This window comes from Chenopodium album, chromosome 25, assembly GCF_948465745.1.
Source record: "Chenopodium album chromosome 25, dcCheAlbu1.1, whole genome shotgun sequence".
Classification (NCBI taxonomy): Eukaryota; Viridiplantae; Streptophyta; class Magnoliopsida; order Caryophyllales; family Amaranthaceae; genus Chenopodium; species Chenopodium album.
Genome location: NC_137858.1, coordinates 12605495 through 12619780, shown reverse-complemented (window position 1 = coordinate 12619780; position 14286 = coordinate 12605495). Strand labels below are relative to the sequence as shown.

The 14286-nt window shown below is 35.1% G+C and overlaps 1 protein-coding gene across 1 annotated transcript in view; it reads left to right on the top strand.

Annotated features, from left to right (window-relative positions):
• Positions 1–13921, top strand: part of LOC145613707 (wall-associated receptor kinase-like 1) — a 44325-nt gene extending 30404 nt beyond the window's left edge. Inside the window, exon 4 of the mRNA XM_081668782.1 lies at positions 12678–13921. Coding sequence (XP_081524908.1) covers positions 12678–13921 — 1244 coding nt within the window. The remainder of the gene's footprint in view (positions 1–12677) is intronic.
• The last annotated feature ends 365 nt before the right edge of the window (positions 13922–14286 follow it).

Below are 14286 nucleotides of genomic sequence, written 5' to 3'. Positions count from 1 at the left end.
TGTCACCAACCGGGTGGGATCAGTAAACCACCAGTATCTCTTTCCTCAACAATTGAACTACAACAATTGAGGTTGAGGAAATCAAAGGAGTGAAAGCTCACAAACATACGAAAAATGCAAATACCTACCATATCATTAAGGGTTTACCATGCCCTTAAAATCTATATTTTTCTTAGGGTTTTTATTTTTATTTAGCGCCAAAGCTGCCAAAAATGGTAGTGTTTGGATTTGGGTTTGTTGTGGTGTTGGTGATGATGTTTGTTTGATTGTTGGGGACTTGGAGGGGTGAATTCCCCATTGTTGATGAAAAAGGAATAAGTGAGGAAGATGGAAGGTTGAAGTAAACAGATGATGACAAAATGAGAAAGTTGTGTTAGGGTTGTCAGCAATAAAAAAAACACAAAAATGTTACTCCATCCGTAATCATATTGCTATTATATTTTTGCCACTAGAGAAACATTCAACATTTCTCTAGCTGAGAAACTGGGACTTGCTCCAATTCAATTCCAAACATTTCAAGAAAACATTAAACTATACATATATTAGGCAAAATATTAGAGAAACTCTCACAATTGTATGCAAAGTAAGATTCATACACTCACCCAAATAACCCAACCAATACAAAGTATATGGCACCTAGTATATGTTAGGTAAGCTATGCACGAAACCCGAAACTAATATGACAAGTTAAAAACTTGGCAAACTTACACAATTTAAGCTATGTGATTTCTCCACGCATAAACTCAAAAACCTAATGAAATGAGATCTCGACTATTTATACAAGAATAACTCGTATAGTAAGTAGGGTTTTCCAAAAGATAAATATGTTAAATTTTCCTTATCTCAGAACACGGTTTAAGTAAATCAATTTAGAAGAAAATCTTTTTCGGAAAATAAGATAAAGAAAGATGTATTAAAAAGAATAATATCTTTTTAACAAACCGATTTCAAGAAATAAAACTTTTAGAAAATCTTTTCATAAAATCTATCTTTTTATCTTTTCCATTTTGATTTATTTGCCAAGCAACTTGTCACGCTTCTAATAGGTTTCATGCATATCCTTACTTAACATATTTAACAATAAATCTAGAAGATAAAATCTGAACTAAATAAATATTGTTGCGCCGTGATTCTGTATTAGTGAGATACTTGGGCTTCACGCAGGCTAAGTTCTTCCCAGAACTTACTGTCTTCAAACGCAGACCAAGCTAACACCTCAACTTGCTGTCTTCAAGTTTCTGTTAGGGACCTTAGTTCTTGTTAAAGAACTCTTCTTCTTCTTTTATTTGTTTAACTTTTCTTTAAAGGCTTCTTCATGTCTTCTTAGCTTGAGTTACTCTTCCATCCCCAAGATCTATTTCACCTGTACTAATCAAACACTTATAAACCTTTGTTAATCGTGTTTGCTTTAGTTTAAGTTCATCATCATCAAAACCTTTAAGCTTCAACAATTTCCCCCTTATTGATGATGACAAACTTAAGCAAACTCTTATGAAAAGTTAAGGCAAACAGAAGGCGTATTTTAGTATTTTTGTTTATTGACATAAAGTAAACACACAACTAAAAGTAAGAACAAAACAAGAAAAGCAAAAATAAACAGAACAGAAAATAAACTTAGCTACTAGCATCATATCAGAAGAAATTTTTGATACTTTCTCAACTGGAACTCAGAACAACTTCAGCCTCTAAGTTTGCTTCTTCTTTTCCCCCTTTTGGCATTTTCAAAAATTCCTACTTTTTCAAGTGTATTAAGCATCTAGCCACATCCCCACAAACAATTCATCGAGTGTGGGAAACTGAAGGCAGCGCTGCTAACTTCCTTTAAGTTAGTTCCACTTTCTAGCATAAACTTTCATAATATACACAAACACATATGTATAGGCAAAGTTCTAAAAGCATTCATTGAAAAAACCAAGAGATGACCATCCTGCTAATTAAAAGTTATTACAGACTAAAAAGTGATTTTTCAAAAACAAAAAATAAAACAGAAATTGTTCATGACTGTAATAGAGATAGATTAGGCTAATATAGGAAAGCTGGTTATAGTAGGTTAGCTAATTTTGAAGGAGATCCAAAATCTGTTTGCTGTCTTCCATCTGCTGTGCAGCAAGAGCTTCCAGTTTGTTCTCTAGACTCTGCAACTTCTGTTGGAACTCCTCCTTCTGTTCCTTTAGAGCCTTGTCCTGCTGCTGTACAATCTTCTCCAGCTTCAGAACCTGAACCTTTCCAACTGCTTCCTTCAACTGCTTCTCAACCAGCTCCATCCTGTCATTCAATTCTGCTACTTGCCCAACAAGCACCCCTTCATCAGCATCCAGTTCTAGGGGTTGCTCCATACTGGTCTGAGAAAAAGAACTTGCTGACAGCCTCCTACTTTTTCTCACAGGCTGCTCATCCACCTCATTCTCTTTTCTCTTTCCTGTTCCCTTTTCTTTCTTTTCTTCTCCCTTCTCTATTTTCTGAATTTTCCCTTTAACCACCTCCAAACTAAGGCCACTTAGAGTTTCTTCATTTATCACATAATCTGGCTTCTCATTTAAACCACCATATTTCCCTTTTAGAACCACTCCAAGGCTCTCAAAAACTGTAGACATGATAGCTCCATACCCCACCTTAGTTTTACCAGGGACACAATGCGCTAATTGTTGATATTTAAATGCAGGAAAATTTACCTTCATCTTCCTACACAAACAGAATATCATAGCCATGTCCATCAGACATGCTTCACCTTTCTTTGATGTTCTAGGTAGAATAGTTTTCTTGACAAGGTTGAACAACAAGTTGTTCATTGGGCTTAGATCATTTTGGCTCATAATGTTCTTCCCCCTTTTTCCTCCTAGGGCTTCAACAATATCACCACTCAAGTAATTTCCTACTTTAACACTTGCTTTACCCTTAATGTAAGTCTCATACCCTTCAATTGGAGTTTTCAGAATTTTACCTAGGGTTTCAACATCAAATTCAATTTTTACACCATCAATTTCACTGGAAATTACCCCCAATTTTGCTAGAAAATTTTGACAGAACTTAGTCATGGCAATTAGATACATGAAATTATCAGAAGCCTTCGATAACAAATATTCCCAGCCTTGGAACTTAATCAAATCAAGGAATTCTAGGAACCTAGCCTTTCTACACTAGTCTAAATCAATTCTATGACCAACAACATACCTCCCTGCTTGTGATTCAAGTTCAGCTTGATCAGCAATTTCCTCCTCGTCTTCCTTCTCAGAATCTTCTTTCTCGGAATCCTCCAACTTTGGAGCAAAATCCTCAACTTCCTTGATGTGTTCTTCAACTGTCTTTCTCTTTTCTTTCTTCTCCTTCCACTCTTTCAATTTTTCAAGAATCATCTCAGAAGTTAAATTCTCTGTTTCAGCGGGCTTAGGGTTTTTCATGTTGGTTGATGAAGTGGGTTCGGTTCGTGTTTCGTTGAAGGTTACTATAGGAAGTGAGGAGACCTCTTCCTCTTCAGAGTGATAGGTGTTTCGGGAGTTTTCAGAAGAGCTAATGATAGTAATGATGGTCATGGTTATCTTTTGAAGGTTTTAGGAAGGTTGTAGAAATTTTTCACAATGAGTAAATTTGATTTGACAGTGATGATGTAAGGTGGGTGAGGATGCCTTTTATATTAAATGAGGCGGTGTAAGGAAGTTAAGAGGTTTTCACTATTCAGTTATTAATTGAACAAGTTCAATTTATTTTCCAAATTCATTTAAGCAGGATGATTTTACCAAAATTCTTTTTTCTTTCCAAATTCAATTAATTTCCAAAAATATTTTCTGAAAATAAAACACGTAATTGGAACACGCTTTATACACACATGCAATGTATATTATTACTCACTTACGAAATTAAGTGTATAGTGACCTAACCTCTAGTGATCAACAACGGTGACACTTTTGCTATGTTTAGCACACCACAATTTGTACTAAATGCTCTTTTTGCTTTATTTACATCATTTTTTATTTTTCCATATCTTGGAACTTCAGAAGTAATAAATTCAACTTAATCATCCCAAGTTCCAGTCTCAATTTCTCAAATCTTTCTCTGCTCAAGGGCTTGGTAAAAATATCTGCAATTTGATTTTCAGTTTGACAGAATTCTAACTGAATATTCCCTTGCTCCACATTATCTTTTAGAAAGTGATGCCTAATGTGGATGTGTTTTACCTTTGAGTGTTGAACTGGGTCCTTAGAAATACATATAGCACTGGTATTATCACAGTAAAAAGGAACACATTCAAAAATAATTCCAAAATCTCTAACCTGTTGCTTTATCCAAAGAACTTGTGAACAACTTGCTGCTGCTGCCACATATTCAGCTTCAGCTGTAGATAATGCAATTGTGTTTTGCTTCTTGGAACCCCAAGAAACTAAACAAGGACCTAAAAACTGTACCATACTTGAGGTGCTTTTTTTACTAACCAAATCACCTGCATAGTCAGCATCAGTAAAGCAATTTAAATCAAAAGAATCACTTCTAGGATAGAAGAGACTCAAATCATCAGTTCCTTTCAAATATCTAAGGATTCACTTTACTGCTTTCAAGTGGGACTCCTTTGGATTTGCTTGGAACTTGGCCCACAAACCTACACTGAAAGATATCTCAGGTCTACTAGCTGTTAGGTAAAGTAGAGAGCCAATCATACCTCGATACATAGATTGATCAACACTAGTTCCAGTTGGATCTTCATCCAATCTAATTGCTGAACCCATTGGAGTATTGTTGATTTCAGCATTGTCTAGCTTGTATTTCTTGATCAGTTCCTTGATGTATTTTGTTGATAGATCATGATTCTTTCTTCAGTTTGCTTGATTTGCAATCCGAGGAAGAAATTTAATTCTCCCATCATACTCATTTCAAATTCTCCACTCATTAGGTTAGCAAAATACTTGCATAAAGATTCATTAGTTGCACCAAATAAAATATCATCAACATAGATCTGTACAACTAAGATATCAGTTCCATTTGACTTCAAAAATAAAGTTTTGTCAATTTTTCCACGTTTTAAACCATTTTTCAAAAGGAACTTTGATAATCTTTCATACCATGCTCTAGGAGCTTGCTTCAACCCATAAAGAGCTTTGTTAAGCTTATAGACATGGTTTGGGATCTCTAGATTTTCAAATTCATGAGGTTGTTCCACATAGACTTCTTCATTTAGAAATCAATTTAGAAATGCACATTTCACGTCCATTTGGAACAACCTAAATCCCATGTAAGCAGCAAAGGCAATAAGTAAGCGAATAGCTTCTAACCTGGCTACTAGAGCAAATGTCTCTTCATAGTCGATTCCTTCCTGTTGATTGAAACCTTGTACAACAAGTCTTGCTTTGTTCCTCACAATAATACCATGCCCATCTAGTTTGTTTCTAAATACCCATTTTAATCCAATAGTTTTCTTCTTTGTGGGTCTAGGTTCCAGATGCCAAACTTCATTTCTTTCAAACTCATTTCGTTCAGCTTGCATAGCATTAATCCAGTCAGTGTCAGTTAGAGCTTCAACATAGTTCTTAGGTTCCATAGAGGAAAGGAACGCATAAAATGCACAAAATTTCCTAAGCTGAGATCTGGTCTGAGTTTTTTTTGTGATATCACTCATGATTGCATCTACTGGATGTGATTTCTGATGTTTATAGGGCTTTGGTGTAAAGTCCTTGACATGATACAATCTTTCTTGATTGTTGTTGACCGGTAATTCTGTAGGAACTCTATCTTGAATCTCAGTTGGTACTTCACCAGGAGTTTCCTCATTCTGATTGCCATTTTAATTTTGAGTCTGTTCTTGAGGTGGAGTTCTTGGCCTGGTGCATTCTCCGTTTTAGGTTCTTCATTTGCTTCAGGATTCACTTCTCTTATATTTTCAACTTGCTGCTTCTGCAATGATGTTGATTCCTCATCTGGATCCTGCATACGCACAAGTTCAATTTCAAAATCATCATCACAGTCCTGTACATTAATCAATTGTTCAGTTTCATCAAATATAATATGTATTGACTCCTCAACACACATTGTTCTTTTGTTATAGACTCTATAAGCTTTACTATTTGAAGCATATCCTAAGAATACTGCCTCATCACTACGTTCATCAAACTTCCCCAAGTTCCTTTTACCATTTTTATGAACAAAGCATTTACAGCCAAAAGATCTGAAGTAAAAAATAAAAATAAAAAAAAAATTAGGCTTTCTCCCTTTAATGAGTTCATAGGGAGTTTTGTTGGCGATGGCCCTAACAGATACTCTGTTAAGAATGTAGCAAGCTGTATTCACTGCTTCAGCCCAGAAGTTACTAGGCAATCCACTTGAGATTAGCATAGTTCTGGCCATGTCTTCAAGGATTCTATTCTTGCGTTCCACAACTCCAATCTATTGTGGTGTTCTTGGGGCAGAGAAGTTGTGATCCATACCATGCTCAGTGTAGAATTCATCAAATTTGGAATTTTCTAATTCTGTTCCATGATCTGATCTAAGATGTATCAATTGAATACCTGTTCTTCTCTGTTCTTTCTTCACAAAGGCAACAAATTCATCAAAAGTTTCATCTTTACTCACAAGAAAGAAAACCCAATCATACCTTGAAAAATCATCAACAATAACCATTACATATCTCTTACTATTTGTACTTTGGATTCTCATTGGACCACAAAGATCCATATGAATAAGTTTCAAAGGTCTTTAATTTGGTGCTTACCATTTTTTTGGACTTAAAAGAAATTCGAGTCTGTTTTCCTCTAACACAAGTATCACACACTTTGTCATATAGGAACTTAGTGCAAGGAAGTCTTTCCACTAATTCCTTAGATCTAAGTTTATCAAATACAGTAAAGCATGCATGACCAAATCTCTAGTGCTATAAAAGAGGATCAACCTCAATAACACTAAGACATGTTAAACTGCTGTTAAGAACCTCGTTAAGATCCACAACATATGTGTTCCCTTTACAAGAGTTCCTTCTAATATATGTTCCCAGTGTCATTTTTAATGATTCTGCACTTATTAGAAGTAAAGCTAACAGAGTTACCTTTATTACAAAATTGTGAAATACTCAACAAGTTGTGTTTGAGACCCTCGACTAAAAATATATTATCAATATCATGGGAACGTGACCTTCCTACCTTACCAATAGCAACTATATCTCCTTTCATATTATCTCCAAAGGTCACAGTTCCACCATAGTAGGCATCCAAAAAGACAAATCTAGATTTGTCTCCAGTCATGTGCTTAGAACAACCACTGTCGAGGTACCAAGTGTTGTTCCCCCTCACTAGAACCTGCATGAAGAATCAAACGTTAGTGTCAGGAACCCAGGTTTCCTTGGGTTCATGTGTAACAGGAGTAGGTTCATCTTTCTTAACCCAAATCTGTTCTACATGTATTTCATTCTTCTGTGTACTCTTGTATTTCTTAGGACATTTAACCTGCTTATGTCCAGTATTACCACATAAATAGAAAACAATACTACTAGGTAGAATAACATACTTCTTTTCTATCTGGAACTTCTTTTTAAAACCTAAACCCTCTGTTCTCTTGGTTTGAGCATTAGTGATCCAATCTAGAACTCTATACTCTATGGGATTTTTACCTTTCCTGGCTCTCTCAAGTTCCCCCTCAAGTCGTGCCTTTTCCGTTCTTAGATCTTCCAAATAAGATTTTAGTTTTTCAAAATTTGGATATTGAGCAAGTGGAGGAACTTCAAAGTTCGGAGCATCAACACTGAGTTTCCACATTTAAAAGTATGTTATCATGTTTCAGCTTTTCTATAGTCTCTTTTAAAATATTATTATCAACAAACAGACTAAAGAACCTATATTGAATGTCAAACTTCATGTTATCAACCCAATCACTGTTCTCTTTGTAAGATATTAAAGCTTTGTCACTTTGTTGTTTGGCTCTATGTAATTCCTTTAAATCTTCTTGAATTTCCAACACGGCATGTATTAGGTTTTCTTTAGAGAAATGTCTTGATTAATTCTTTTTGAGATAACCATACCTCAGATTCAAGTGCCTTTAGTTTGGCATCTTCATCAGTTCTGGCCATTAGACATAGATGGGTCGTTTCTTCTGACGGTGGGTCCTCTTCCTCTTCTGAATCTGTATCTCCCCAGGCAGCTAGCATTGCCTTCTTCACATTGTCCTTCGTGAAGTATGGCTTATTGACTCTTGACTCCTTGGATTGCTCCTTTCCTTTAGTCTTTCCTTTGTCACCTTCCTTAAGTGGACAATCCTTAATGAAATGATCTTTGACCCACACTTGAAACAGGTAGTGTCCTTGGAACTTGTACCTTTCTTGTTCCTATCAAACTTCCTGTTATTCATCATCCTTTTTTAATCTTTTCACTAGCATGGCCATCTCCTCCTCATCAACTTCTGAGTCCTCTGAATCATGAGCCTCCAAAGCAAGACTCTTGTTCTTGGAACTTTCAGTATTGGAACACTACTAAAAATAGGCCAAATTGCGACCGTCTCTGACGGTCGTAAAAAATAGCAAAAACGGCTGCTAAAACGAATTGCGACCGTCAACGTTCGTAACGTGGTGGTCGTTATTTTAGTGGTCGCAAAAAAACAAATTACGACCGTTTGACGGTCGTAGATTTTTTGCGGCCGTTTTTAATATTTTCAACGACCGTAAGGGGAACGGTCGCAAATATTAATAATTGCGACCGGTAAAAGATGCGGTCGCAAAACTAAATATTAGCGACCGTCTAAAGCCGTCGCTAAAGTTTTAAAAAAAACAAAAAAAAAAGCACCTACCTCTCTGACTTCACAGCTAGCCCCACCACCAATGCCCACCCTAAAACACCACCAGCCACCCCCGATACACCACCCAACCACCTCGAAAACACAAGCCCACCCCGTAAATCTCACCTAGCCACTGCACCCCCATAAATGTCACCCAGTAGAAAAATAAAACTGAAAAAAAAATCCCAGCAGCAATCAAATAAAATCAATAAAAACTACAATAACGAACTAAATCAAACGAAAACGAACTAGAAATCTAACAATAGCAAACCAAAAATCAAATTACCCACTAAAATTAACAAAATTAAAAATTCGAACAAGCAAAAAAAATCGAACAAGGAAATTCAAACCCACAGAAAATCCAAAAAAACCAAGTGAAAAAAAAACCCAGAAAATAAAGAAAAAAATCCAGAAATTCAAACCCACAAACATCAAGCAAAACAAATTATACCAGAAAAAGAATTTGAACAAGGAAACTAAAAAAAAAAAAAAAAAAAACAAGAAAATCAAACCCACATAAATTAACCCAAAAAATTTCGAGCAAGGAAATTCAATAAAAAATGCAATAAACCACATACCTTTCCCAATATTTCTTCCTCTTTGAGTTTATATGGTCAAATTCGAGCATAAAAACTCCAGATGTGAAATTTTTATGTGCGAATCTGACCATAAACACAATAATTCTTCGTTTGTTCAACAAAATCCGAACAACCAAAAGAGTTTGTTGACAAAAAATCAAAGAAAAAGAAATTGAATGAAGAAGAAAAAGAGAACGAAAATGGAGGAAATGTTGTTGCAATAACGGAAAGAGAAGAAGGAGAAAGAAAGGAAAAGGAAAGAAAAAGAGATGGAGAAGCGTGTGAGAAAGGATAGGAAGAAAGGGGAGATGGAGGGGGAAAAGGAAAGAGAATGGAAAGAGAAGGGGATTTAGAGGAAAGAGGAGAGATGAGCGGCGCCGTTTAAAGAAGATTAGGGTTTGGGAACATGAGGCATTTCTTTTATACCCTACTTTTTTATAATTAAAAAAACAATCTTGTGACTGCTTTTAGCGGTCGCAAAATTGCGACTGTCAGATAAACGGTCGCAAAAAGGATAATTTTTACGACTGTTTTGGCAGTCGCAAAAGAGTTATTATATTTTAGAGTTATTTTTAATTGTTCAAACACCTTTGCGACTGCTTAAAAAGCCAAAAACGGTCGCAAAACAGTCGCAAAATTGCGACCGCCTTTCAAAAGGTCGTAATTTTGCGACCGTTTAAAAAACGGTCGCAGATTTCATATTTTGCGACCGTTTTCTTGACGGTCGTAGAAAAACGGTCGCAATTTAGCCGAATTTTAGTAGTGGAACTCAGGTGAAGTTTATGAGTCATCAATGATTCTGCTAATTGTTCCATGTTGAACTTGGTAAAGTCCTTAGCTTCCTGCATGGCAGTCACCTTGGATCTCCAGCGTTCATCTTGTGGTAGGCTTCTCAAGATCTTTCTTGCCTGTTCATCAATAGGAATGTGTCTGCCAAGGGAGTTCAGTTCATTAATAATATCATTAAACCTAGTAAACATTTCTTCTATGGTTTCCTTTGATTACATTTCAAACCTTTCATATCTAGACATCAATAAATCAATTTTAGAACATTTTACCTCGATAGTACCTTCATAAGTTACCTCTAGTAGATCCCAAATCTGTTTAGCAGACTTGAATCCCATAATACAATTATGTCTATGAGGTCCAAGTCCATAGTACAAATACTTTATAGCTAAAGCATTCAACTCAAGTTTCTGATAGTCTTCTTTATCATAATCAGAAATAAGTTTAGGAACTACCTCATTTCACGCCAAACCTGGTAATTTTCCGCCTTGATGAAAATCTCCATCCTGTTCTTCCAGTAGGTGTAGAACTTACCATAGAACATAGGTGGACGTTGGGTAGAATACCTTTCTTCAAGTTTCTCCTTGTAATTCATCTCTCCAGGAACTTACTCAGCAAAGTTATCTTCTTGCACGTGAGAACCGTACTCTAATACCAATTGTTAGTTGAGACGAACACTATGAGAGGGGGGATGAATTGTATGTGAGTTCCTAGTGACTACTTTTGCGGAATATAAACAGAATATAAAGGAACTTGCAATGCACACACGATTTTACGAGGAAACCTTCCAGGCCCCAACTGGAAGTAAAACCTCGACCCTATCTAAGGGATTTCAAACACAAAACCACTTCACTATAATAGGGAAAACACCAAGTTACAGCCTATTATAAACAGACCTTTACTCACAAGTTCTAAAATGAACTTGCTACACAGTAGGACCCTATCCTACCCAATCTAAGTCCCACACTCAAATTCACTCGTACTCCTTAAGTACTAATGCTCACAGCTTCACACTAGAAGCTCTCACAACTATATGCAAAGTAAGATTCATACACTCACCCAAATAACCCAACCAATATAAAGTATATGACACCTAGTATATGTTAGGCAAGCTATGCACGAAACCCGAAACTAATATGACAAGGTTAGAAGCTTGACAAACTTACACAATTTAAGCTCTGTGATTTCTCCACGCATAAACTCACAAAAACATAATGAAATGAGATCTCTACTATTTATACAAGAATAACTCGTATAGTAAGTAGGGTTTTCCAAAAGATAAATATGTTAAATTTTCCTTATCTCAAAACACAGTTTAAGTAAATCAATTTAGAAGAAAATATTTTTCGGAAAATAAGATAAAGAAAGATATATTAAAAAGAATAATATCTTTTTAACAAACCGATTTTAAGAAATAAAACTTTTAGAAAATCTTTTCATAAAATCTATCTTTTTATCTTTTCCATTTTGATTTATTTGCCAAGCAACTTGTCACGCTTCTAATAGGTTTCATGCATATCCTTATTTAACATATTTAACAATAAATCTAGAAGATAAAATCATAACTAAATAAATATTGTTGCGCCGTGATTCAATATTAGTGAGATACTTGGGCTTCACGCAGGTTAAGTTCTTCCTAGAACTTACTGTCTTCAAATGCAGACCAAGCTGACACCTCAACTTGCTGTCTTCAAGTTCCTGTTAGGGAACATTCTTGTTAGGGAACTTAGTTCTTGTTAAAGAACTCTTCTTCTTCTTTGTTTAACTTTTCTTCAAAGGCTTCTTCATGTCTTCTTAGCTTGAGTTACTCTTCCATCACCAAGATCTATTTCACATGTACTAATCAAACACTTATAAACCTTTGTAAATCGCGTCTGCTTTAGTTTAAGTTTATCATCATCAAAACCTTTAAGCTTCAACAGAGACCAACTTTAAACCCAACCTTTGTTAAAATGAAAAATGTCATACACATTGACACTGATGAAAACGGTTTTATTTTGCCCAAAGAGAAGACCCAAATAAGATGTCAACAATTAAAGAGATTCAAAGTAAAGGCATTGTTTATAGAAATTATTGGCTAGTCAATGTATGTTAAGAGTTAGGCCATGTTCACTTCACCTTAAAAAAATAATATTAAGTAAATAAAATTTTAGTTCAGTAAAAATAAGTTCATTTCAGTAAAATTAATTTCAGTTCAGTAAAAATAAGTTCATTTCATTAACATTCAGTTATCTTGAAAAGAATTATAATAGAAAATCTATATAAAAAAATAATAATTTCAGTTCTGCAAAAATAATGTCGTTCAGCTAATAGAATTTTGTTTAGTAAAAATAATTTCAATTCGGCAAAAAAGCGGTGAAGTGAACGGGCCTTATACATTTATTATTTAGGAATTAAAGGAATATACATTTTTGTAACCAATTGAAGGAGTATAAATAATTATCTACATTAATGACAGTTTTTATTAGCCAAAAATAAGACAAATATAAAATAAAAGTAAATATAAAAATTGTAGTCAACAGTACACAAATGCAATTCATGATCTAATGTTCAGTGTTACAATGGATACAGTTGGCGCAGCTCTTGTAGTGTTTGGAGGCTCTTGGGTATGTTGGCGATGCAAAACTAGAAAAAGAAGAAAGGAGATCAAACTTAGACAAAAATACTTCAAGAAAAAACTTATAGTGCAAGGGTCTTCCAATATAGATGCTAGTAAGAAAATTAAACTCTTCTCTGTAACAGAACTAAAGAGATTCACAGACAACTTTAGCAATGATCGCGTGCTTGGACAAGGAGGTCAGGGTACTGTCTACAAAGGAATGTTAAAAGACGGTCAAGTTATTGCAGTTAAAAGATCAACAGCCCTCAATGAAAGCCAATGGAAAGAATTCATCAACGAGGTAATTCTATTATCTGAAATCAAACATAGACATGTGGTAAAGATTCTTGGGTGTTGTTTGGAAGATAACATACCTCTTTTAGTGTACGAGTTCATATCTAATGGGACTCTTTCAGAACACATCCAAAAGTCCATTGACGAGTTCATATTCACATGGGAAATGCGCTTGAGAATTGCTTTTGAAACTGCTACTGCAATCACTTATTTGCATTCAGAGTTTTCAACACCAATATACCACAGAGATATTAAATCTAGCAACATTCTATTGGATGACAAGTTTGGAGTAAAATTGTCCGATTTTGGGATTTCTAGAGCAATTTCTTTGGAACAGACTCATTTGACTACTGCTGTCCAAGGGACATTTGGTTATTTGGATCCTGAATATTTCTACTCGGGCCAATATTCTGAAAAGAGTGATGTTTACAGCTTCGGAGTAATTTTGGTCGAGCTTCTAACAGGACAAAAACCAATCCGTGCACTAAGACCAATAGATGAAGATGAAGAAATCAAACATGAAAAAGAAACAAGCTTGGCTAAGTATTTTGTCTCATCAATGAAAGATAACACTCTGTTTGATATTGTTGATCCTTTGGTATTAAAGGATAATAAAAAAGAGGATGTTTTGGAATTTGCTAATCTGGCAACACAATGCTTAAATCTTACAGGACAAGAAAGGCCGACGATGAAAGAAGTTACAATGGTACTAGAAAGGCTAAGGCATCCAAATTCATCTTGTAAACCACCTTTCGAACAAAATGATGAATCCGAAGATTGGACAACAAGGAGTTCAAGTATGATCACATCGTCGCCCATGGAAACAGGCAATGCTTTTCCAATATCGGTGACTTATGACCATATTGATCTCACTACGAATTCGGATTCTGTTGAGTTTGAGATGCATTTACTTCATAATTGATGAAGAACTGAAGAAGGTGGTCTTGTTGAGCAGAGTTTATGTGATTTGCGTGGTTTTGATGTATGGTGATCAAACTTTTTAATAATACTTTGATGTGTTGAATGATTGACCTGTTAAAATATGTATGTTTCGTGTTGTAGTATTCTAGCAGAGTCTACTAAAGAATTGTGCTATGGAATGGTGTGTAAGTATGACTGTATTTCTTTCACTTTAATTTAATTCGAGTTGTAATGTTGTATTATACTTTCATTTTTATCAACCAAGACCTTTTATTACAGGTATAGAACGAATAAAATTTCTTAAATATTTACATTTCAAAAAAAAATTGTATAGGAAATTTCTTAACAACTCATTAGTTAACACGC